The sequence below is a fragment of the Phytophthora parasitica genome (genome assembly GCF_000247585.1).
Source record: "Phytophthora parasitica INRA-310 unplaced genomic scaffold supercont2.16, whole genome shotgun sequence".
In the NCBI taxonomy this organism is placed as follows: Eukaryota; Oomycota; class Peronosporomycetes; order Peronosporales; family Peronosporaceae; genus Phytophthora; species Phytophthora nicotianae.
This window is the reverse complement of record NW_008649002.1, coordinates 948,583-970,452: the sequence shown is the minus strand read 5'-3', so window position 1 is coordinate 970,452 and position 21,870 is coordinate 948,583. Positions and strand designations below refer to the sequence as shown.

Sequence of the window (21,870 nt, the reverse complement as noted above, 5' to 3'; positions counted from 1 at the left end):
ATACGAAAATATGCGTTAGTTTTAGACGTTATGTAAGCGCATACATGTGATGTGGGTTGCAGTAGCGCTCTTAACGAAATGGATCTGTCATTGCGAATACGTACAGTAGAAGCCAACAGTTTTTTCTGTTTGTTTTGTTTCCAATGAAAAACGCAGAAGCCATGGATAGGTGTGTCCGCAGATGCCTTCGTTGTCTCTCGTTGGCAATATTTGGACATCCAAAATGAGACCATGCATGCTAATACCAAAAAATATAAGCGTTGTAGCATGTAAGTTGTTTTTCGCCGCGCGAAGTGGCGTGGTGTCAACGAGACTGCGAAGCCAAAATAGAGACAGTAAAGCCCAAATACCTTCGAAATACATGTAGTGCTTCGGCAGGTAGGTAGGTAGAGAGAAGGTAGTCGAATTAGCTTTTAGTTAGCTTCGGCAGGTAGCCAGCCACGTGTTCATCTTCTTGTTGTTAAACCAAACGGTTGATTGTGGCGAAGTTAAATTTCGTCCAGGCCAAATTGAAGTGTTAGTCTAAACATTTCGAACCCCATTTTGTTTAGACGAGCTCTTCAATGCAGATGGCCAGCGTGGAGCACGCTGAGTCCCCGCCAAAGAAGATCGCCAAAACCGGTGGATATTGATGCCTGTCCAATGGGCAGTGTCCATCATCCGGAGCGAGACAGTCGAAAACCCATCGTGGGAGTTCATGAAAGCATCACCTTGTGGGGGCTGAAAAGCTGAAACTGAAGCAGTAACAGCCAAATGGACATCTAAACATACAGATTACAGGACCAATCCGTTATCGTACATCTCCATTTTAGAGGGGTGGCATAATGAATGAAAAAAAAGTTATTATAAATAACCAACCTCGCGACTACCGTGCATGCCATCGATTAATGCTCAAATATCGGTCACTTCCACTTGACGGCGTCGAGAAGACCCATTTTTTCAGCCTTCGTTCGCAATCCGGAGAAACGCAGAGCAACCAGCGCCCAAGCACGGTGCAACGCCTGTGTCAAGGGACCAGGACCAAAATTGCTTGTTGTGATGCAGTTTGTACCGGTGCACTGCATCCTAACATCCCGATGAGGCCCCTTCTCATGTCATTCACCGGAAGGTTTTTGCACGTCGTGATATCCGTATACTTGTACCGTATCCAGAGCAACACCGCTTGATTCAAGCCTGAAGTTTTTTTTTTTCGTTGGCCGTGCTGCGTGCACAGACAAGGGATCAGCCAAGGCAAATGCGTCCAACTCGCTCGTTTGCTGCATGCAGCAGCGTACTGACCACCTAGCTCTTGCTCACTTTGAAATTGGCTGCCAACCTCGCAAACAGCACTCGACACCATGGCCAAGCAACCGTTTTTCACGTTCGAGGACGCCAAGTTCTCCTTCAGTCTCTTTTGCTGCATGTGCGGCGTTGGCACGTTGAGTATGCCCGCTAATTTCGCTCGTGCTGGTCCCGTTTTGGGCTTTCTGGCGACTGTTTTTATGGCGGCCGCAAACATTTACGCGTCGGTCGCCATGTCCAAGGTGCTTCTGCTCGCCCCCAACTCCGTCAACACCTTCAGCGATCTCGGTGAATGGTGCATGGGAAAGACCGGTCGCTGGCTGTGCGTCGTCTCACAGATGGGCTCCTGTTTACTTATGCCGTGTGTGTTCCTGGTGCTCGGCGGTGGTCTGCTCGATGGTCTGTTCCCGGACGCCTGGGACACCACGACGTGGATCATTCTCATGACCATCACTGTGCTCCCGCTTGCTCTGGTCCCTACGCTGAAGGAAGGTGCTGGCGCGGCTTTTGCTGGCTGCATGGGAACGCTGATCGCCGATGCTCTGGGCATTGCAATCGTGGCTCACGGTATGCGCGACCATCCGTCCGTGCCTTCACCCGAGCTGAGTTTGTCCCAGGTCACCGGTGCATTCGGCAGTCTTGCCATGGGCTTCGGTGCCGGCATTGTCCTGTCGGATGTGCAACGTCAACACAGCGACCCGAGCCGCATGCCCCGCGTTGTCACCGTCACCATGCTCTTCATCATGTGCATGCTGCTGATTCTCGGCTTCGTGCCGTACTTCTCGGTCGGCTGCCAGGTCTCGGGCAACCTGCTGTACGTAATCTACCCGGACGCTGCCACCGGTCTCACCACTCTGGGCTTCGCTCCTAAATGGGGTACCGTCGTGTTGGCGTACCTGGCCATGCAGATGCACGTTACCATTGCCTTCTCTGTACTGATTAACCCGGCCTTCTACATCGCCGAGCGTCTGGTATTGGGTATGCACAAGAAGGTGGCGGAGGACATTGAGAACGGCACGGGATACCAGGAGTCCGGCACGCCTGTGGACCTGCAGAAGGATGTTAGCGTGACGTCCAGTCGACGTTCGCGGACGTCCGTGTTCCCTCTTACCGGTGAAGTCAACAACAACCACGAGCTGGAGGCTGCAGAGTACCGTGGCGCCAACGCGATCAAGTACATCGTGCTTCGTTTGGCTATTATCGTGGTTTTGGTGATTCTGTCCATTATCTTCAAGGACCACTTCTCGGACTTCGTCGACTTCGTGGGCGCGTCGGCTATCACGGCCAACTGCATTGTTCTGCCGACGGTCTTCTACCTCATCAAGACCTGGGAGCACGTCCCACTGTACGAGAAGTTTGGGGCTGGCGTCGTCATTGTGGTGTGCACCGTGCTCGGCTGCTACTCGACGTACACCGCCGGCAAGAACTTGTTTGCTCCGTCCGAATCGGACACGCTTTTCCCCTACTGCGATGCCGAGTTCCAGGATACTGTGTACTACAACCAAACGGCTTTGTCATCTTAAGTGTGAACACAACGTATATAACTGATAGCGGATCGCACTGGGTATGCTGTTCGCAACAGACAATAAATGCTACGTTATCTCGTCCAACTTGCTCATCTTCCATTTGTCATAAATGACTTTTACAAGTTATAAGGACTCGTTAGGATTTGAGATGGTGATGCTTCATCAGCAAAGGAGGCCAAAAACAACTGCACCGGCACGAGCCTCAGTGGTGCTGCGTCACATCCGTTCAATTACCCGGCCCTGGCGTGACAACCTCGTTATTTTTTTTCAACCTGTTCCTAAATGAACTCGTAAATGATCTTCTTATGACGAACGACAGGTCCGTTTGGTTCCCCTACCATCTTCCCGTCACCGTTGAGCGAATGGCGGCTCTAACTCGCAGTCTAACAGTGGTGATCTGGGCATTATTACTAACATGCTCGAGTTCTCGGAGCATTTGGTTCTCTAGTGTGCCTATCTAGAAACTAGAAACTATGGAGTCAGTATCCGAAAATTGAGCGACACCACAGAAATCCTCGCCTTTTGCGATTCGCTGAAGTTGAAGCCGAATCTGTGACGTGTGAAGATCCATTCGGGTCGGGTCTGGTTTGTGTGTACCACACAACCCACCCGTTTTGTCTCATTATTTGCCAGGCCCCACGCATTAGAACCGAGTCACCACTATCGGCGAGCACAGCATGAGTTACAACCGGCGAGGAGGCTTTGGCGGACGCAGTCGCGGGCGTGGCAACCGCGGAGGACGTGGAGGATACGGAGGTGGCCGCGGTGGTTTCGGCAGTGGCTCGTCCGTGGGCAACGAGGTGTGTCGGCGCTTCATGGACGGCGGCAAATGCGAGTTCGAACAGACTTCGGGCGGCCGGCCATGCCGCTATCCTCACTTCGTCAAGACTATCGGCGAGACACGCGGCCACAACGGATCCATCAAAGACGTGGTTATGTGGGCTGAGCGTCAGCAGCTCTTCACGTGTGCAGCGGACGCCAGCATCAAGCTCTGGGACTGTGCCACCTGGCAAGAAGTCACCACTATCAGTGTGCAGGACGCGCTCCCACCCGCTACAGCGAACGGTGGTAACGGCGGAGGCAGAGGAGGCAACAGAGACAAGACGCCGCATACTGAGGGCGTCGTGGCGCTTGTACTGTGCGGTCCTTTCCTGTTCGCTGGATTCGAAGGCCGCTTCCCACCCAACCCCAAGGTGTCGGTGGGTATGGTGCGAGGATGGAACTTGGAGAATGCACAGGCGCCACCCTTTGAATTCCCAGCATCCGACGTTATGCCCTTCGCACATACAATGAATGTCCAAGCTCTGGCTGTAGCGACCGACTCGACGGGCAATGCCACCCTCTTCAGCGGCAGTGCGGACGGATCCATCCGATACTGGCAGATGGATACAGCCACCAACCAGTTCAAGTGTCGCGGTGTCATGGAAGGACACGTGCGCGGAGTGACGCGCCTCAAGACGTTTGCAGTGGGCGGTGCACCCATTTTGGCCTCAGCTAGTGTGGACTCAACAATTCGACTCTGGGACTTGGCTACATACCAGTGCGTCAAGGTGCTCTCGGCCGAAGAAAATGGCCACACGGACGCCGTCATGGACCTCGAGTTCTGGGTGAACGGTAATGAGACGTTCCTCATCAGTGGCGGACTTGACTGTGAGATTATCGTGTGGAGTCTCACTCCTCCCTTCCAGCAGCTTTTCAAGGAGACGCAGGACTCGCAGGTCACTGCACTTTGCGGTACACAAGACGCCGCACAAGCTCCGATTCTTCTCATCGGCATGGCGGTACGCTACTCTATAGATGTCGTTGTGTGTGTATACTCACCTGTTTGTTGCTGCCTCCAGGACGGCACCATTTCAGTCAAGGAACTGCCTTCATTCGCGTACAAGACAACACTAGGCGCCAATCTCAACCAAGGGCATCAGGACGCTGTGCGACGTATCACCACTGGGCCGAGCAACACGTTCTTCTCCACTGGCAATGACAGGAAGATGATTGCTTGGCAGATCACAGGCGACGCCGCCTCTATCCAGTCCAAATAAAGCGATCAAGTTTTGATCCTGTAGCATGAACGTCGCTGTGTAAAACACCGAGTTCTCCCCCCAACTTTGAAGCAGTAACAGCATTAAAAACACGGTCAACAGCTTGCGTTGAGGGCGAAAAGTTCAAACGCTCTACAAAAGATAATCTAGGCTTTAAAGTAAGTAGATGCTGCTGACACTTCACCATTTTAACTGTGAAATACGCGAGAGATAGCAACCGATTCTCCTTACACGTTGCTAATACCGTTTTGGACCTCAACTCCAAGTGCTGTTGAGTTCAAGCGAGTCTTCTCATCTTCATGATCAGGCATGGACAATAGAACCTGTTGCGCCACCAAACTTCCAGCTGATCGTTGCACTGGTTGGTGATCAACAACGCCCTCAACCCCTGAGGCTGTAGTCTGGCCAGACAACGCAACACCATCAGTTACAATACCGAGTTCCTTGCGCACGCGTTGGAGCCAAGTGGCCGCTTTTTGATAGGAACGGTTGAGCGTGTAGGCCTCCTCAAAGCACGTCGCAGCCAGCTCGAGCTGCTTCTTACTGTAATGACAAAGCCCCATGTTGTGACTTGTGACGTGGTGCTTGCCCATTTCTTGTGCGGACAGAGTGTAGTAGGCCAATGCGCTGTCGTACTCGTGCAATCCGTAGTAGAGACGACCGATTTCAAAGGCGACATCCTTCTCCTTGTCTAGCGCGTAGTAGTTCTTCCAGACCATCGGGATTCCGTACACCACGTCCTGTTTGAGTTTGGGAGCGGCAGCCGGTGACTGGTCCAACAGAACGTCGCGGAACTTATAAAACACGTCCGGATCCCACCCGCTCAGCTTCATCAGCGCTAGTACAGCCTTAAGTGACGGCGTCTTGGCATCTTCCTTGGTGGATTTCTGCATCACGAAGAAGTCGTTGGGTCCAAACGACACGATTTCATCGTTAAATGCGGTTGTTAAGTGCGGGAACTGGCGGCTGCGCTTCTCACTCGTTTTATCCAGTCCGTCGCCGTACAGCCCCGTCATCGCAGAGCTATGCGCTTCACTTTCTCTAGCAGCGTTTGCTGGCAACACAAAAGCTGACACCTTGAGGCTGGCTTCTTCCTGTGGACTGTGCAATGCAAACCCACCGCGACTGGCAAAATACACGCCAATAGCGTGGTAGTTGACCATGACAGAGAAACTGCCGTGTACGGCGATATGCGGGTCGCTGACTCCTCGGAAATGGTCGGGATTGTTGTTGCCCTTGTCACCTGATAGCGCCACGAGTCCGTTCTTCGACAATGCTGCTAGACGCTCAATGGCCGATAAAGCTCCGATAGGCACCAGGATCGTAGCACCAGTAGACGCTGGATCAAAGTACTCGTGATACCACTTCAATATGTTGTTGCAGTGAGGTCTGGTTTCTCCATAATACGCTTCGTCGATCTGATCGTACTTGAAAATGTTGTTCAAGCGCTTGATAATTTCCGGATCGAGTGGATCGGGCTCCTCTGCACGCTTGGAGCCAACACTGACAAGACCTTCTTTTAATATTCCACGGTCCACTTGGAACAGGTCGTGGTATAGCGTATCGAAGAGGTAATTTGCAATCAAGCACAAGGGATTAATCAGGTCGTTGGGACGAATGACCTGACCAGACGAGTACAGACGCAACTCTGTGTCTGTGGTGGCGTCGAAGATGGCAAAGTCCACAATGCCGCGCTTGACAAACGGCGCCAGAGCTGGATGGGTCTTCCAGAAGTTGAAGTTCTGTTCCGTAAAGTCTGTCATGATGTAGCGGATGTTGCTCAACGGGAAGTCCAGCACGCTCTACAGACACCACAATAACATCAATCAACCCAGCATTTACTTAGAATAAAAAAGTATCTAAGCTCACCTCCATTTGAGCGAGTGCCTTGAGGAAATAGAAGCTGAATTTGCCCGATCCAGCGCCGAGTTCCACAATGTAAAACGGTTGTGAGGGGTCTACGGGCGACATCGATCCAGTTTTGAGAGCATCTCGGAAATAGGCGCTTAATACGTTACTGTAGCGCTTGGCGATGAAGGTGTTGGATGTGATGAAGTGCGGTACGATGCCCTGCGCCCAGGACTCGACACCTTGGCGGTCGTAGAAAGACATCATCAGTTTCCAGAGATGACAACGCGCGAAGGGCGTGAAGTCCTCGAGCTGGCAGCGCGGCGTCGTCTGCATCTCCAGCTCGCGCACTTCGTCGGCTTTAGGAGCAGACGGAGCGGGCGGAGGCGTCGTGGTGGTCTCCCCGTCGCTGCTGTCGCTGGTTACAGGCGTGGGCGACTTGGTTACGTGTACCCCCACGCCAACATCGTCGTCCGGGACGGTGTGTATACCTGGTCGCACAGCCTCTGGACTGAGGGGGTGAGCGTCTACAGGCAGCGGCATTGAGAGCAAGAGATCGGAGATGCGCTGATGACGGCGAATTGCAGAATGCTATGGCATTCCTGTACAGGCGCGGCGGTTTCTATGGTTGAAGGTGCGAGAACAGAAATGTGACAGATCCCGTTATAGCTGGTATTACAGGGAAATAGCCACATCAACATCAAGACTTAAAGATTATAATATCGTCTGTAATTAGTTGTTGAAGAGAATATTTTATATTAGCAAAAGTATTATTTATTGAGGTATGAAACGGATGTAACCAGGATACACTGCGTAACCAAGCGAAGTGCTGGCAACTTGAGCTGCCAAGAAGTGATGGTGTGGTTTATCTAGTAATAGCAACATGTATTGGCGTCTTATCCAGGGTTCAATTCCAGTCGAGAGTTTGTTTCCTTTTTCAGCGCAGCCGTCTATCAAGACGAGGTGACAATGGAGAAGTTCCGTATGCGTCTTGCAATAAATACACAAACATGGGATTGGACTTTGACGTCTCAATATCTCTACCAAATGCTGGATTCAGCGTGTAAAGTGGCTGAAGAACATGCAAGGTTCAAGCCGAGGCTGACTAGCAACTTGCAGGAACCAAAGCGAGCCACGCGGATATCACTTCAACTTGGTCGACCATCAATATCATTGGTCAAAATATACCCCCACGCACAAAGCCATGCGCAAAGGTTTACCCACAAACTTAGCGTCTCCACGATGACAACAGCCCGCATTCTACCCTCCAGATCAGTGCTCTGCCATGTTCACCCAGCCGGCGCTCGCCAGCAGCGCCTTCGCTGGCTTCTCCGACGAGCTAATCGCGTACTTCACGCTATTCTGCGAGCCGAAAGAGCTGCTGCGACTCTCCGAAGTGAATTCCGGTGCGTTACTCTCTGCGTTGCCTGCACCCGCTAACCTGATTGCCCTGCAGTATTCTATGTATTCTGTCAGGAGGATCCACTCTGGATGGGCCAGTGTCTGCGTCTACACAATGGGGACTTCTCCTACCATTACAACTGGAAGCTCACGACCTTCTACCCACGAGACCCAAGGCCACTGGAACAGCTACACAAGGCTTTCCGCCCTGTGACCGTGAAAGACTTCGGCTCGGACTTTCTGTACCGTCGCTGGTGTCGCTGCAATATGCAGCTAGGTGACGCATATTTGCTGCCCAGTGAGGAGCAGGACCCAACGATCCGGAGGCTACAGAAGATCGACATCCAAGACTTGACCTTCCGAGACTTCTACGAGTACGTTACTGGACTCTATTACTGCAGTAAATTGCTGGTTATTAACTCTATTTGTGCTGTTAGGCAATACTCGAGCATCCCGTTCATTATTCGCAACGCTATTGGCAAGTGGAAGGCGTCAACGGAGGTAATTAGAGTATGGTATTAATGACGTATTTACCGTTATCTGACGCGTTTATTGCAGTGGACGGTGGAGAAATTGGTTGAGAGAATTCCAAGCGACGTGAAGCACCGCATTACACACAACCTGGACGTCATGTCAAGCAGTCCGACGATGGAAATGAGTTTTGCCGACTTCTTCAACTACGCAAACAACCAGCATGATGAGACACCGTTGTACATTTTTGATGCTCGTTTTGGCGAAAAGGTGCCTGCTATGCTGGAAGATTACAACGTTCAGGACTTGAAGGTGTTCAAGGAAGACTTTCTGAGCGTTGTGGCTGAAAGAAAGGAGGAGCCAGCTAAGGCGGTGAAACTGGAAGCTGGAGGTAAAAAGGTGAGGAAGGACAAGAAGAAGAAACGCGCTCCAGGGTCTACAAGACCAGATTTCCGTTGGATCGTCATTGGACCTCAACGTACCGGAGCTCCGTGGCATCAGGATCCAGCTAGAACTTCTGCCTGGAATTCTCTAGTAAAGGGACGGAAGAGATGGGCGATTTATCCTCCAGATTCACCACCACCAGGTGTCAACGTCGGCAAGAACGGCGAGTATCAGAGCAGTGGCTTGGACATGCCTTCTCTCATGTGGTATCTGCACGTGTACCCCACACTCACTCCGGATCAGAAGCCGCTTGAGATCATTCAAGAAGAGGGAGAAACGATCTACGTCCCCAATGGCTGGTGGCATCTCGTTCTGAACTTGGATCTCACGATCGCAGTGACGCAGAACTTCGTGGATTCCCACAACGTGCTCATGTTTATGAAGGACTTGCTTAACGACGGACAAGACGAAGCTCTGGCGATGTTCCAACATGAATTGAAAGCCACTCGCCCGGAAACATTTGACATGTTCCGTCTGGTTCAGATCCCACGAGTGAATGGATACTTAAGCGAGGAAATGTTCCACCAAACATTCCGCGTTTTGGAGTACTGGAAGCCTCAATTGAAGAAAATTCTCGAGCGCCACAAGCTACTGACTCTGCCAACTAGCACAGAAAACAGCGTTGCTGCTAAGTTCACCGCGAAAGTCAAGTATCCGAAGATGAAGAGCCTGACGTCGCGTGTGAACCCGACATTTGCAGTGGGGAAGCGCTTGATTGTGAAGTTCTTCAGCCAGTACAATGAGAACTGGGGTGAGTTTGATTTCGAGGCGTACATGGCTCCAAAATACGACTCGGTCGACAGTGAGCTAGCGTGTCCTTTAAAGCGTCGTAAGAAGAGCGTCTTGCTACCGCATGAGCTGAAAAATGCCATGTCTTTACGCTATGCAATGGAGGATTGCTTCCGTACCGAAAGGGCTGTGTACCAGATGATCGAGAAGACAGCAGACTCACTCAACACGATGGTTCCTCGCTTGTATCACTCCGGGCATTTGTTGTATGTGGATGAAGTGGATGATGACGAGGGAGAAGGACCGATGTGGCGATGGCCATACGTTGTCATTGAATACAAGAGCAACGGTGTTGGTCTCGACTCGATGACTAGGAAAGGAGGAATTACGCTCAAGAGCTGGAAAAGTATAGCTCAATGGATCAGTCAAGATTTCTTGCCGAAGTTGCACGCTGTTCCTATTGACCCAGAGTTTCAAGGAGTGTTCGGTCACAGCAAGGCGGACTGGGATTGGTATATTCACTACCTGCTTCGCCAGCGAAAGCGTGCCGTGTCATGTAAGTTGGGGGGATTATATAGACTCTATGGAAATGGTGGAACTAACTATTAGCTGATGTTTGCGTTGCAGTCCACTTGATCGAGAGTGATCTTCCTGCTCATCTGATGAAGGGGCTAGAGAGTTTCCTGCCCGCTGCAACTCGAGACGCTATCGTGTCGGAGTTGCTACCCGTGAAGCCATTTGAGGTGAAGCCCGTGCTGCTTCATGGAGACTTGACAGACGAAAATATTCTCGGATCTGCAGTGGAATCAGGCGACGTGGTGATGCCAAGCGTAGAGAATGACTTAAATCTGCCGTCTTTCCTGAAGTCTATCGGGTGTGAAAAGTACATCCAGCTGCTTGTGGAGCAAGAAGAGCTGACATTGGAGTCACTGACTCTTCTGAATGAAGCTCATCTGAAGGATCTGGGTATACCTCTGGGACCTCGTCTCGCAATTTTGAAGGGAAGACAGCCGACTGTCACTCATGCTCGTATCATCGATAGCGAAGATGGAAGTGATAGCCGCTTCGATACCGAGGAGGAATGGGAGACCAGTAGCAGTGGTAGCAGCAGTTCTGAAGAGGAAGAGTGTGACTTCACAACCCCTACGGGGCTGGCAGCAATCGAAGCGAAGCGCAAGGAACGATTTGTTGGTCCACAAGAATGGCATCCGACTTCGGTGATCGACTTTGCAGACGCCAAAACGGGTGATCCTTTGTATGATCTCGTCGCTGTATTTTTTTCTGCTCTGGTAAGTGAAATCCCTTAGTTGATTTTGAGGTCCAGTGAATTAACTTGGTACTACGTATGTTGTGGTAATTTTGTTTACAGCACTGTGATCGCGAGCTGTGGAAGGAGTCGCTGGCATCAGCGTATTGGCAAGAGTACATTCGCCATGACAAGGCGAACAGCGCACCGCAGCGTCGTTGTCTGCGGGAGCGCTTCCTACAGCTAGTGCTGCTACATCCTAGCCGCTCGGTCAAGGGTCTGTTCCACTTCTTCCCACAAGCAACGAACTTTGCAAACTGGGAGGATCTTGCTCGTGGCATTTTCAACGACGTGTTTTAAGGTTGCTACGCTAACGACATGGTGGGCATGCCGTAACTAGACTAACAAATACAGTTTGGTTAGTGTTCGTTTAGATAATTGCTTTGTCGGTTGGTGGCGATTATGTAGCAGCATTGATTCGAGGAAGACTCGTAGCTATGATAGATAAGCTAGTGTCTCTGATACACATACAGCACCGCTCTGCAGTCGAAGGCTCAATGTGGTAGCACAACAACAGACGGACAGGCTAATGATAAAGTGCTACATGTATAACGGGGAGTGAAGCTGGGGGTAGTTCGCCTTCTAAGGATCTAATACGTGGGCTGCACCTGCTTCACGTCCTCGAGTAGCTCGTCGTAGGCTTCCTTCGCGTTGAAGCCAGCCTTGTTGGGAGTGATCAATATGCAGCTCGTGGGTCGCTTCGACAACGCTGACGCACCAAGGTCCACCTGTATAATAGCAATGAATATTAGCACTAAATCACTGCTAGTGCGGGTGTGTATTTTCACGTTTGGACGCACCTTAGAGGGGGTGAAGATGTAGGGAATGTCGTTCTCCTCGCAAAGGACGGGAATGTGCGAGATAACGTCGACCGGCGAGATGTCGCCAGCAATGATGCAAACGCCCTTCTCGCCCTTGCGAATGCCCTTGACAACCTCCTTAACGCCGCGCTTAATGCCCTTGACCTTAGTGGCTTTCTTGACCACCTTGTAGGCGCGCTTGGTCTGCTTCTTGGTGGCCAGCGGCTTAGCGATCACCGACACGTGCTTCACGCGCTCCTCGTAGTTGCTACTGCTGCTCTTCTTGCTGTTCTCCGTGTCGCTCATCGCTGTCGTCGGGATGCTCTAACAGGGAGGTGGTGACGTGCAAGCTCAAGTAAATTGCAGGCTGTATCGAAAGCTTTTCGCCCGAGCCAACCGTGTTGGATGTTGCTCCAAGCTGCAGTCACCTTCGGTCCACATGTTGAAAACTCCATTTTTCTAATATTAGCCAATCACGGACGTTCCAAGTACCGTCGATTTATGACCGCTGGTGTGGGGGCAGTACCCACGGAACTAAGACTTCATAGCAGCAGCAATGGGCTTCACGGGCATCGCCGTCGGCACCCTCATGGGCCTCTCTACCAAGCTCGGCAGCAACGTGCTGCAGAAGGTCCCGTACATGCGACGTACGTTTTAATATTATTTGTCGTGTTTTAACGAAGACACCAAAAGGTATCCCATAGCGTAGCTCTTCCTGGCCGAACTAACCTCCGTCGTGCAATCTGTTGCGTAGACCCGTGGGAGCACGTGCTATTCATGGGCGTGGGTGCTGGACTGGGCAGCTATCTGCAGAACAAGTACCACCGGGACCTGGAGGAGGTGGAGGAACTGCGACTTTACCTGGAGCGCCGCGAGGACGTGAACAAGAAGGCGTAAAGCGTTGTGGACTACCTCAGTAACGAATTGGCCAGAAGAAGAAAGCACAGATAAGAGATCGATGCTGAGCGCATGCCGCTCCATTTCGTCGTATGGCATGGAGTGTCTTAAGCAATTAGCGCCAGCAAGAATCGAATCCTGAAAAAAACAAGAAAAATGCAGAGTTTGTATCCGTATCCGTGTGCTGGTCTCCTATGCTTGTAGGCTCGCAGCGGTGCTGCTACATGTTGTTCTCCTGGGGTTGATGCTTTCTGTCACTGCGACCGCTGGACTCGAAAGGACGCGATCCTTGCTTCACTTTCCATTAGACGCCAAAAGCCAGCAAGTCAAAGCTCGAGACACAGCAGAATGGAGCTCGCATACCTGTATACCAAGCAACGCGAGAGCTTCGGCCGCTACTGCGACTTCCGCAATGTGGACGCCAAGGTGCTTGAGAGCATTCCGTGCACTGACGCACTGGAGAATGACTACGTACGACGAAGACCCATGGTAACCCGACTGGACACGACGCCGCACATGTCCGAGCACGAGGTGAACACAGAGAGATTGGTGACCAAGCACAGTAGTATGCGGCACGTGGAGGGTGGGTGGCCCAAGGATGTGGATCCGGCCGAACAGAGCGACGTGCAGCGGTTCCGCAAGAAAGCAGAGAAAGATGACGACTACAAACAAGCAGTCAAGTGTCTTGGACCAGTGGTGGACCGTGCGCTGAAGCAGAACAACACCATCAACATCTATCAGGACTACTTTGCACACATGGGTGAGGCCGCTACGACAGAACAACCCAGTGCAAAGGGTCTTGCAGTCTTTCGGGATCCCGAACCTGTCAAACGCACAGTCTCGCAGATCGACTGGCACCCCGAAAGTCCGCAGAAGATGGCAGCGTGTTACTGCATCCTCAACTTCCAGGATCCTAAGTTCGCATCGGCGCGACTTCCAGCCAACTCGTATATCTGGGATGTACTGAACCCGAATACACCGGAGACGACTCTGAAACCAGCTTCCCCGTTAGTTTGCATGCGCTACAACCCGAAGTCCGTCGATCAGCTCGTATCTGGGTCTTATAACGGACTCATCTCGTTCTTTGACCTCCGTAAATCCGGTGCCGCACCTGCAGAGACATCTATCATCGAGCACTCACACCACGACCCCGTGTACGACGTGTTCTGGATCTCAAGCAAGACTGGAAACCAGTGCTGCTCTGTCTCGACCGATGGCTGGATGCTTTGGTGGGATATCCGCCACCTTGCACAGCCTACACACAAGCTGCTTCTAACTGACAAAGACGGCCTTGCATTTGGCGGGTCGTCCATGGAGTACAACACGGAAGCTGGCCCTACCAAATACCTCGTTGGCACGGAACAGGGGGCAGTGCTTAGTGTAAATCTGAGGAATGCCAAGCAAAATAATGGCATCACTATGTATGATATCGGTGCGGGAAAACACCATGGAGCTGTATGTGCGATCCAGCGTAATCCCACGCACAACAAGTTTTTTCTTACCATTGGTGACTGGACTGCTCGCTTGTGGTGCGAGGATCTCAAGACCCCCATCATGAGCACCATCTACCACGATTCGTACGTAACTGCTGGCTGCTGGTCGCCTACACGCGCTGGAGTCTTCTTCGTCACTCGAATGGATGGCGTTGTGGACATTTGGGACTTCTTCTACCGTCAGAACGAGGTGGCGTACTCACACAAGGTCGGAGACGTGGCTCTCTCGTCTGTCAGTGTGCAAGGCAACGCAGGGTCCGGTGGCAAGCTCGTAGCTGTGGGAGACTGCAACGGCATGATCTCGCTCATGGAACTGTCGGACGGCCTCGCAGTCTCGCAGCCAAATGAGAAGGCCGCTATCAACGGCATGTTTGAGCGTGAGACGAAGAGAGAGAAGAATCTGGAGGCCAAGGAGAAAGAACTGCGCCGTAAGAAGGCTACAATGGAGGAGGGAGCGGCGGACGATCGCGGTGGCAGCCTCAAGGACGACAAGATGGAGGAGCTGCTGCGCACAGTGGACGCCAACTTCCTGGGCATGATCAAGGAGGCGGAGGACTCGGAGAACAAGAATATGGAGCACAAGGGCGGTGATGCGCTGGGCGGCAAGGGCGATGAAGACAACTAGCAATAGCGATCCATAGTGTTGAGTATAGCTGAGCCTTTTGACATGCAAGTTGAAGTAAGAGTGATGGTCACTTGGTTTCCCTTCCGTATCCGCATCACTTTGTATTTGGCTTCAGTATCGATAAGTGCAGCGAAAGAGCGCGGAACACCATGACCAAGGGACAACGGCGTGAGATGTCACCGGTCAACGTGAGTCGCGCAGTGTTGATAGGCAAAGGATTGTTTGAGCGTAACGTAGGCGTTCGCGTGTAGGAGAATGAGGACGGGTTGCTGTCGAGCGGAGACGGCGTGGCGACTGAAGGCGAAGAGGAAGAGGAGGAGATTCCCGTCCGTAGCTCCATAATGAAGGACCAGGAAGAGCACCAAAATTCTCAGTCAATCAGTGAAGAAGGCGAACAGCTGACGCCGTACGTTGCCAAGTGCTACGGGCACCTGGAGACGCTGAGGAAGCGAAAACGCGAGCAAGAGGAGCAAGTGGAGACACTCGTCGAAGGTGAAGAGACTTTGGGGTTGAACAACGAGAGTGGGGCTGATTTCGTTGGGCGCTGTCGTAGAAACCTTTGGGCAGATCGAAGCTATCATGCAGGAGATGATGCGAGGACTGCAGGAGCGCCACGCTGCGTCACACGCTCAGTTTGAAGCCACCGGCGACAAACTCATGCGGAGTCTACGCGCGCACAACCGGGTTCGTACAGATTCCGTTGCTGTCGTTAGTGCGCTCACTGACGTTATTGTGCAGATGGAGAAGAAACTCAAGATGATCGCGGCCATTCTGCTGCGCGAGGACGATGGGAAGCAGGAGGTTGAATAGGGAAGCAACTTCAACGATTTCCGAAATATTACATTAACTTTCCTCGATGGCTACACATCCATCCGAAATATCACGTTTACTTTATTGTACGTACAGACGCACCAATGGTGGACGAGGAGATGGCTATCACCACGGATGCGGTCAGTGCCTCAGACGCCGAGACACAAATGGAAGAAGGATATCACAGTGCAGGTAGAGCTGATGGCGCAACCGTCAATACATCGGACGGAAGCGAGGACCAAAGTTCATCAGCAGAAGTCGATGGAACGGATGGAGCGGGTGAAGCAGCACACAAAGGCAGCGCAGGCGTCCCGATGGATGATGACGGGGACGATTCAAGTGGCGCAGAGGATGCCGGTGATGCCCTGGTTGGCGCAAACCCGCTGGTCAAGAGCTTGGTGCCAACAACGAAGACCTTCGACCGACATGTCAAGATCTTGATACACAACAAAGACCACAACCTGTACTTTGATCAATGGAAGCGCAAGCTGAATCACAAGAGTACGGTAAAGCGACTACGCATGTCGTTCGAGGAGTTGTTGCCGAGGGTAAGTACCAATTCTAGGTACTTCCGATTGATACTGAGGGCAAATAATAACCCTTTATTTCGCTGTTGTTTCCAGTTGATGGGGGCTCGAGACTATGCAGGTGCGGCAAAAGTATTGGAGGTGATGTATCATCGATTCACGGTGACCCCAGCTTTGTGCATTGAGGTATGCTTTCGTTGTAGAGATATCTAAATCGACAAGAGGAGTCTTATATTCTTATTGTTTGTGGACGGTCAGGCAAGTCTTGAGATCTTACGCCGGCAACCAGACTACCGTAATGACTTGCTGAGCTACTACGAGGCTGCGTTGAACGTTGAGCGTATCGACGTAAGCACGCTACTACACCATCCTATTGAAATAATGATTGACTCATGGTTTATGTTGTTTGTGCAGAAATTATTGATTCTGAAAGAGATGTGGCTCTTTCACATCGTTCACGGGGAGTTTTACGAGGCCTACCATTTGTACCAAGACAAAATTGAACAGGTAAGTATTGTCTAATCTGCTACGGATGCTTTCAAAATACCTCACTGCTGTGCTTCACTTGGCTGTAGCTGGAGGAAGTTGAGAATGATGCGAGGTTACTCGCAAATTTTGGCATTTTATGCTACTGGCTCATGTTTATTGAGTCACAAGAGCTCCGTGATATGCTGAAGCGCGAAGACATGGAATATGAGGATGACGAAGACGAAGACATGAATGCCAGTGACGGCAATGGGGTTTACGCAAGCGAGAGTATCGAATCAGTGATCGAGTCCAATTACTTGTTCAAAACGCCCATTGGGGTTCACATCCTGTATCAGCAAGCTAGCAATGCGCTGAGGCGTGCAGTGGCATTGAGTCCGAACTCGGCTATGTTTGTGGAGTACTATGTCCAGCTCCTAGTACTGGTGGGGGACATTCAGCCAGCATGCGATTATCTAGAAGCTTTCTACCACATGAACCCTGAGGATCCGCATGGACCAAGAATGGTACGATGGCGTTACTGGCTTAGACTCTTCCTGGTAGCTCACGTGGTTTCCTCTTCAGCTTGCACGGTTTTTAGGATGCTACTATCTGGATTCGGTGGAAGCTCACGTCTCCGTGTTTACCAGGTATGCATTGCCGTTATTGCTCGAATTGCTCTCGCAGCTGACAACGACTATTTTGCTTGTAGATGGATGAAAGACGACCCTACTTGTAGCTATCCTCTGGAAAAGATGTTGGAATTGTCCAGCGCTGGAGCAGTGTCATCATTCGTTTTGACAAAGGTCCTCGTTGAGGCCCTTGACACCTGCGGCAGTGATTTGTATGTCGCGCAGAATCCAAATGTATCTTTGACGTTGTGGAGGAATCTGGCAGAGCTGCTGGCAGCAATGGATGAGGGCGAATTTTTACTGGATCAAGTCGGAGGAGGAGTGCCTGATCAGTCGAATCAAGTCACCCTTGCAGATGTGGGAGCACAGCATTCGTGGTGGAAACGAATTTATTTTGCCAGGCCAAACACAGTGCAAGAAGTCGTAGCAATGTCGAAACGGGACGGTACTTTCGTTGAAGTATCTATTTATCGAGCTGCTGTGGCAGATCGCCTTTTTCCTGGCCACCTCCCGATGACAGAGGCCCTGCGCTCTGCAATGGGTTCACCGGATGTGACATTCAGTCACGAACATGTTCGTTTGTTTAAAAGGTAAGAATGACGCGGAACTGTGCAGTACGCATGAAATGCACGTACTAACATTTATTGTCTTTGTGCAGCTTTTTCCCGTCTGCCTCAACAGCAACAGCGAGCACGGCGGTACACACATCATTCCATGCCATGCCGTTTACCCACGTAATTGTCGACGAAGAAAATACTCGAGATAATTTGCCACTGCCCGTTTTCAGAGGAAGCTCGGATACTGTGCACGTGATCGACCGGAAGTCAATTGTGGAAAGAGAGGCCACTGGCGAGAAGACTGAGCTAGTGGTAACTCGAGAAGGTGACATTGAAGACGTTGATGCACAATTTCTGGAAGAACTCCAAGAAGCACTGGAATTGGAAGTTAATCGCTCGACTACAAGTGATAAACCGTCCCCGAGAAAGCGCAAGGCGGATGCTATCTCCACGTCAATTCCTGTTTTCATGCCAGCGTTTATCGGAATGGTCGAAGAAGAGGTCTTCAATAATCCAGATGCCTCTCTGCCTCACATCTACTCGACGATACACCAGAAACTGCGTCGAACGGATATGCTGGTGCCTACATCGAAAGTTCTTGCCCTTTGTGTGGATTTCTTTCGGAGGCGTTTGAAGGATGGAGGCCCGTTGCTTCGATACGAGGAGTTCATTATCCCATTTATGCGTCGCCAAAGAGACAAGAGTACGTTCGAGATCACAAGGGACCTCGCAAAGAGAGCTATCGAGGAGATGAAGCGCGTGTGGCCCAACCCACCCCCGCATTTCCCTGATGAGAATCTTGTCCAAGAGACGATGCGCCGTAAAGTGCCGATGTTGTCACGCGAGCGGAGACTTCAGGTGATGGAGCTCAAGAAAACACTGCGACCAGTCCTCAAGGAGCTCGTGTACGTGGACGAAAAAGAGTTTGTAGATGTGATTTATTCAGTCTGCAAGGAGAATGGACTTCTCGGTGTATTGAACCGTTTCGACATCGCGCATACAGTACAGGTGATGCTACCGATGCATTACTTTCGAGTGCTTCAAAGAGTGCCGCCTTACTTACTGGACATTCTTACGTCACCAACATTTCGGATGGGCTGCAACACTGTGGAAGAGATCCTTGACAAGCTCAAGAAAATGAGGCATTCGCCGGTTAAAGAGGTCCAAACGCTCTTGTGGGTGGAGAAGTATGAGGCTCTCTATGGCCCCATCATCGGAGAAGAGGATGAAAATGGTAGTGGCAATAGCGGTGATACTGGTAGCGATAGTGACAGCCATGACAGTGACAAGGAGACGAAAGGCAACGACAGCGACTAGAGCACCGGCCACTAGCAGCATCACTCGATGAATTTATCGCGAGCTCGTGTCTATTTTGTCGGCGCTGATTTTTTGTTTGAATATCTCTCCGCGCCGCCGTTTATTCTGATGAGCTACGCACCACTGCTCATCAAGACCAGACGACTGTTTCTCCTCCGTGGAAGCATCAAGTGCAAAATCTGCTAGCAGGGCGTTCACAGCCGATTGTCGGGCGTTCGCATTCGCATGGTGTAACGAGCGCGTCAAGAGCCGCTGAATTCGGTAGCAGCAATTGCGGCATCGCTGAAAGGCGCATCGGCTTTCACGCTGGATCGTTGCAGAGCACTGCGGGGACTTGCAAACGAGCTGGAGACGGATTGTAGGTTCAGGGACAGTGAGACCATCACCAACTGGAGTTTGGCCGTCGGTGTGTGGACGATTGGCGGACCAAATCACGCCTGGAGCTTCCCCATGAAGATGGTTAACCAGTGCCATCTTGGTTTGGTGACGAGCCTTCCGCCGAAACTTGTCGTCGCTATTAGAGTCATCAGATTCGGTGACGACGATATTATTCACCTTTCGGATGTCAAGTAAAGCAGGAGTGATGAACCGCTCTAAGCTTCCACGATCACGGAGAGATACACGCAAAAATCCAGCAGAGTTCGCGTTGTTAAGCCGCTGGACGACGAAAGGCTTGAGTAAGGTCGCCAGCCGCTGTGACCACGCGAAGGAGGACAGCATCCACCTGACAGCCGAAAGAGTGCGATCCCGAAGCCAACGACCGGACGGAAGATGAAGTAGCCAGCTTATCAAGCCATCTGTCTTGATGCTATGCTGACGATTGTCTTCAGTCTTGAGGAATGATACCTGGCTTCCCTTGTCCACCGCGGTGACCCAAGTGCCAGCTTTAGAGATGCTAACCTGCTGCTTCTCCTTACCAGTGGCCTTGGTGTGGTCTTTGATCTCGAATGCAACGTCGGACAGCGATGAGAAAAATGCGTGCGCTGGTTGGTTCCGCTCCGTTGGCTCCCAGGCAAACTCTAGCTGTGTCGCGCCAATTCTTACTGCGACTTCGCTCAGTTTTCGCATCATAGCGTGCTCCACCCCGCGGTTCAACGCACGACAGCTAAGCAGAAAGCTGTCCACTAACAAAACATTGTGATCGCGTGCATGTCGACAGAGAGCCACGTTCACCAGGCCGTAGTGGCCGAAACGATCAGTCACATGAGCGCAGATTACCGTGTGTTCCGGAGCTGCGATATATTTCAGCAATTCTTCTTCCTCCAAGCGCTTGGCGAATGTTGTTGCTGTGTTAAACTGATTCGTGCGATGGTGAAGCTGCAGCGCTCGAGTAAATGACGAGCTTCTCTGTTGAAGTTCTTGATCGCGATCGAGCTCTTCGAAGACAATCTTCACACCGAGAGCACTTAAGAAGGCCTTATGCGTCGATGAAAACTCACGAAGCTGTTCACGCTGGAGATTCTGCTGGTAAAGCTGCGTTCGGTCGTTATCTTCCTTAGTGCTTGTAGCTGATCCACTCGAGCGCATGTCCAAACCATCGTCGAAAACCCATTCGTGGTCGAGTACTGACTCAGAAAAGTCTGCTCCGAGCGGAATGACTGTCACGGAGGGCAATGCAGTTGCGACTTCGTTGCATTCTAGAGGGTTGTCGTCGATGAAGATGAACGAGTCCAGCCCTACGCAACGACATTCAGTGTCAACAATCAACAAGTGTGAAAAGCAAAATATTCACCAACATACCAAGAGAGAGCTCCTTGGCGAGTTGCGCGATATTTTCCGACTTTGGTTTCCAGTTAACTTTGGTGGCTACCACGTGCTTATCCAAGTCGAGCACCATATCTTTGCGACGTTGCGTAAAAGCCTCCGTCACGTCCTCGAGGATGTTCTTGCTGCAAAGTGCAAGCAACATACCTCGTTGCTGCTGTGCAATAACGAAGCGCTGAAGTGCGAGAAATCTCGTACCAAGATCGATCCCGCTGGGTCCAACTTCAGCTACCGCTCCACCCCACAAAGTGTTGTCGCAATCGAGAACAATGACTTTCTTTCGACTGCCAGCAGTTCGATAAAGGCGACATATTTGTCTACTGAGCGACAAACTCATCACATTCAGCATCGCTTGAGTGTACGGAGAGTGTTGGCGCTTGTCAGCAACGACATCGTAGAATGCAGTCCTGTACTGCTGTTCAAAAAGAGAAAGTAGCCGTTCTGATGACTGCACAGTCACGTTCTGCATAGCCTCAATCTTGCTTTGCACCTTGCGCTCCATTGCATCGAATCTTGTAGCTGTAGGAGGGGGACCTGGGCATAGCAATACCACCAGCGGTGCAGTAGCCATGGTATCGTACTGCTCAAGATCATTCAAAAACTGGTTGATAGGGCTATCCAGTACGTCGTCGCTGTGCTTGAGGAGCTGCAACTCGGGATGCACTGCTTCGAGGTCACTAAGGCGAACCAGCAAGAGCACCAAGTCCACTGGACGCGCAGGATTAAGCACGTTGCTCGACCAGTCTTCAAAGTCTGTCATGCTGCCATACCCCATCCACTGCAAGTCAACATCAACATTCCACACAGCCTAGTACACGGCAAATATCACCACCATTAGTTCAACAAACCAGTATCTAACGTGCATTGATAGCCTGGCGAAGGGATGACTGGCTAGCAATTAACGCCAGTGCCAGCCCATTTAGCTCCAAGGAAACCTA

General features: G+C 51.4%; 11 protein-coding genes across 18 annotated transcripts; 7 read left to right on the top strand and 4 right to left on the bottom strand.

Annotated features, from left to right (window-relative positions):
* Window positions 1-902: 902 nt before the first annotated feature.
* PPTG_22436 (hypothetical protein) lies at window positions 903-1,064 on the bottom strand (the record flags this gene model as incomplete). The annotated part of the gene is made up of 1 exon (XM_008903846.1): window positions 903-1,064. One exon carries the CDS (start codon window positions 1,062-1,064, stop codon window positions 903-905), a length of 162 nt encoding a protein of 53 aa, XP_008902094.1.
* Window positions 1,065-1,168: 104 nt separating this feature from the next.
* On the top strand, window positions 1,169-2,893 carry PPTG_08966 (hypothetical protein). The gene has a single exon (XM_008903722.1). It carries the CDS (start codon window positions 1,338-1,340, stop codon window positions 2,802-2,804), a length of 1,467 nt encoding a protein of 488 aa, XP_008901970.1. The 5' UTR covers window positions 1,169-1,337; the 3' UTR covers window positions 2,805-2,893.
* A 410-nt stretch (window positions 2,894-3,303) lies between these two features.
* On the top strand, window positions 3,304-5,744 carry PPTG_08965 (hypothetical protein). The gene is made up of 2 exons (XM_008903721.1): window positions 3,304-4,588; window positions 4,649-5,744. The coding sequence occupies exons 1-2, from the start codon at window positions 3,485-3,487 to the stop codon at window positions 4,844-4,846; spliced, it is 1,302 nt and encodes a 433-aa protein (XP_008901969.1). The 5' UTR covers window positions 3,304-3,484; the 3' UTR covers window positions 4,847-5,744.
* PPTG_08964 (hypothetical protein) lies at window positions 4,935-7,319 on the bottom strand. The gene is made up of 2 exons (XM_008903720.1): window positions 6,716-7,319; window positions 4,935-6,648 (listed from the first exon to the last, which is right to left on the bottom strand). The coding sequence occupies exons 1-2, from the start codon at window positions 7,235-7,237 to the stop codon at window positions 5,074-5,076; spliced, it is 2,097 nt and encodes a 698-aa protein (XP_008901968.1). The 5' UTR covers window positions 7,238-7,319; the 3' UTR covers window positions 4,935-5,073.
* Window positions 7,320-7,939: 620 nt separating this feature from the next.
* On the top strand, window positions 7,940-11,822 carry PPTG_08963 (hypothetical protein). 4 transcript variants are annotated; one of them, XM_008903717.1, is made up of 7 exons: window positions 7,940-8,100; window positions 8,151-8,469; window positions 8,533-8,596; window positions 8,654-10,295; window positions 10,367-11,028; window positions 11,109-11,346; window positions 11,409-11,814. In XM_008903717.1, exons 1-6 carry the CDS (start codon window positions 7,980-7,982, stop codon window positions 11,343-11,345), a joined length of 3,045 nt encoding a protein of 1,014 aa, XP_008901965.1. In that variant the 5' UTR covers window positions 7,940-7,979; the 3' UTR covers window position 11,346; window positions 11,409-11,814. The 4 variants fall into 4 exon arrangements, with proteins under 4 accessions (XP_008901965.1, XP_008901964.1, XP_008901967.1 ...); XM_008903716.1 differs by having other exon boundaries at window positions 11,109-11,814; XM_008903719.1 differs by having other exon boundaries at window positions 7,940-8,469.
* On the bottom strand, window positions 11,309-12,244 carry PPTG_08962 (hypothetical protein). Its single transcript, XM_008903715.1, has 2 exons — window positions 11,846-12,244; window positions 11,309-11,773 (listed from the first exon to the last, which is right to left on the bottom strand). The coding sequence occupies exons 1-2, from the start codon at window positions 12,149-12,151 to the stop codon at window positions 11,636-11,638; spliced, it is 444 nt and encodes a 147-aa protein (XP_008901963.1). The 5' UTR covers window positions 12,152-12,244; the 3' UTR covers window positions 11,309-11,635.
* Window positions 12,245-12,401: 157 nt separating this feature from the next.
* PPTG_08961 (hypothetical protein) lies at window positions 12,402-12,742 on the top strand (the record flags this gene model as incomplete). The annotated part of the gene is made up of 2 exons (XM_008903714.1): window positions 12,402-12,492; window positions 12,600-12,742. 2 exons carry the CDS (start codon window positions 12,402-12,404, stop codon window positions 12,740-12,742), a joined length of 234 nt encoding a protein of 77 aa, XP_008901962.1.
* A 308-nt stretch (window positions 12,743-13,050) lies between these two features.
* PPTG_08960 (hypothetical protein) lies at window positions 13,051-14,947 on the top strand. Its single transcript, XM_008903713.1, has one exon. It carries the CDS (start codon window positions 13,091-13,093, stop codon window positions 14,858-14,860), a length of 1,770 nt encoding a protein of 589 aa, XP_008901961.1. The 5' UTR covers window positions 13,051-13,090; the 3' UTR covers window positions 14,861-14,947.
* Window positions 14,948-14,967: 20 nt separating this feature from the next.
* PPTG_08959 (hypothetical protein) lies at window positions 14,968-15,742 on the top strand. 4 transcript variants are annotated; one of them, XM_008903710.1, is made up of 4 exons: window positions 14,968-15,048; window positions 15,112-15,352; window positions 15,414-15,544; window positions 15,599-15,742. In XM_008903710.1, the coding sequence occupies exons 1-4, from the start codon at window positions 15,010-15,012 to the stop codon at window positions 15,668-15,670; spliced, it is 483 nt and encodes a 160-aa protein (XP_008901958.1). In that variant the 5' UTR covers window positions 14,968-15,009; the 3' UTR covers window positions 15,671-15,742. The 4 variants fall into 4 exon arrangements, with proteins under 4 accessions (XP_008901958.1, XP_008901957.1, XP_008901960.1 ...); XM_008903709.1 differs by having other exon boundaries at window positions 15,414-15,742; XM_008903712.1 differs by having other exon boundaries at window positions 14,968-15,352.
* A 17-nt stretch (window positions 15,743-15,759) lies between these two features.
* Window positions 15,760-21,503, top strand: PPTG_08958. Of its 2 annotated transcripts, XM_008903707.1 has the most exons (8): window positions 15,760-16,218; window positions 16,294-16,383; window positions 16,456-16,545; window positions 16,612-16,704; window positions 16,773-17,189; window positions 17,248-17,312; window positions 17,375-17,884; window positions 17,953-21,503. In XM_008903707.1, the coding sequence occupies exons 1-8, from the start codon at window positions 15,775-15,777 to the stop codon at window positions 19,166-19,168; spliced, it is 2,925 nt and encodes a 974-aa protein (XP_008901955.1). In that variant the 5' UTR covers window positions 15,760-15,774; the 3' UTR covers window positions 19,169-21,503. The 2 variants fall into 2 exon arrangements, with proteins under 2 accessions (XP_008901955.1, XP_008901956.1); XM_008903708.1 differs by lacking the exons at window positions 15,760-16,218; window positions 16,294-16,383; window positions 16,456-16,545; window positions 16,612-16,704 and having other exon boundaries at window positions 16,714-17,189.
* PPTG_08957 (hypothetical protein) lies at window positions 18,765-21,869 on the bottom strand. The gene is made up of 2 exons (XM_008903706.1): window positions 20,909-21,869; window positions 18,765-20,844 (listed from the first exon to the last, which is right to left on the bottom strand). The coding sequence occupies exons 1-2, from the start codon at window positions 21,705-21,707 to the stop codon at window positions 19,202-19,204; spliced, it is 2,442 nt and encodes an 813-aa protein (XP_008901954.1). The 5' UTR covers window positions 21,708-21,869; the 3' UTR covers window positions 18,765-19,201.
* Window position 21,870: the final 1 nt, after the last annotated feature.

Excerpts from the sequence above, each read along its gene's own strand:
- PPTG_08957 (XM_008903706.1), bottom strand. The coding sequence starts at position 21,707 with ATGGGGTATGGCAGCATGACAGACTTTGAAGACTGGTCGAGCAACGTG. Across the intron at positions 20,845-20,908 it reads CGCCAAGGAGCTCTCTCTTG|GGCTGGACTCGTTCATCTTC; the intron begins GTATGTTGGTGA and ends GTCGTTGCGTAG.
- PPTG_08960 (XM_008903713.1), top strand. The coding sequence starts at position 13,091 with ATGGAGCTCGCATACCTGTATACCAAGCAACGCGAGAGCTTCGGCCGC.
- PPTG_08966 (XM_008903722.1), top strand. The coding sequence starts at position 1,338 with ATGGCCAAGCAACCGTTTTTCACGTTCGAGGACGCCAAGTTCTCCTTC.
- PPTG_08964 (XM_008903720.1), bottom strand. The coding sequence starts at position 7,237 with ATGCCGCTGCCTGTAGACGCTCACCCCCTCAGTCCAGAGGCTGTGCGA. Across the intron at positions 6,649-6,715 it reads AGGCACTCGCTCAAATGGAG|AGCGTGCTGGACTTCCCGTT; the intron begins GTGAGCTTAGAT and ends TGGTGTCTGTAG.
- PPTG_08962 (XM_008903715.1), bottom strand. The coding sequence starts at position 12,151 with ATGAGCGACACGGAGAACAGCAAGAAGAGCAGCAGTAGCAACTACGAG. Across the intron at positions 11,774-11,845 it reads ACATCTTCACCCCCTCTAAG|GTGGACCTTGGTGCGTCAGC; the intron begins GTGCGTCCAAAC and ends GCTATTATACAG.
- PPTG_08959 (XM_008903709.1), top strand. The coding sequence starts at position 15,010 with ATGACCAAGGGACAACGGCGTGAGATGTCACCGGTCAAC. Across the intron at positions 15,049-15,111 it reads GTGAGATGTCACCGGTCAAC|GAGAATGAGGACGGGTTGCT; the intron begins GTGAGTCGCGCA and ends GTTCGCGTGTAG. Across the intron at positions 15,353-15,413 it reads AGTGGAGACACTCGTCGAAG|AAACCTTTGGGCAGATCGAA; the intron begins GTGAAGAGACTT and ends GCGCTGTCGTAG.
- PPTG_08965 (XM_008903721.1), top strand. The coding sequence starts at position 3,485 with ATGAGTTACAACCGGCGAGGAGGCTTTGGCGGACGCAGTCGCGGGCGT. Across the intron at positions 4,589-4,648 it reads TTCTTCTCATCGGCATGGCG|GACGGCACCATTTCAGTCAA; the intron begins GTACGCTACTCT and ends TGCTGCCTCCAG.
- PPTG_08958 (XM_008903707.1), top strand. The coding sequence starts at position 15,775 with ATGGTGGACGAGGAGATGGCTATCACCACGGATGCGGTCAGTGCCTCA. Across the intron at positions 16,219-16,293 it reads TCGAGGAGTTGTTGCCGAGG|TTGATGGGGGCTCGAGACTA; the intron begins GTAAGTACCAAT and ends TGTTGTTTCCAG. Across the intron at positions 16,384-16,455 it reads CCCCAGCTTTGTGCATTGAG|GCAAGTCTTGAGATCTTACG; the intron begins GTATGCTTTCGT and ends GTGGACGGTCAG.
- PPTG_08963 (XM_008903717.1), top strand. The coding sequence starts at position 7,980 with ATGTTCACCCAGCCGGCGCTCGCCAGCAGCGCCTTCGCTGGCTTCTCC. Across the intron at positions 8,101-8,150 it reads ACTCTCCGAAGTGAATTCCG|TATTCTATGTATTCTGTCAG; the intron begins GTGCGTTACTCT and ends ATTGCCCTGCAG. Across the intron at positions 11,029-11,108 it reads CTGTATTTTTTTCTGCTCTG|CACTGTGATCGCGAGCTGTG; the intron begins GTAAGTGAAATC and ends TTTTGTTTACAG.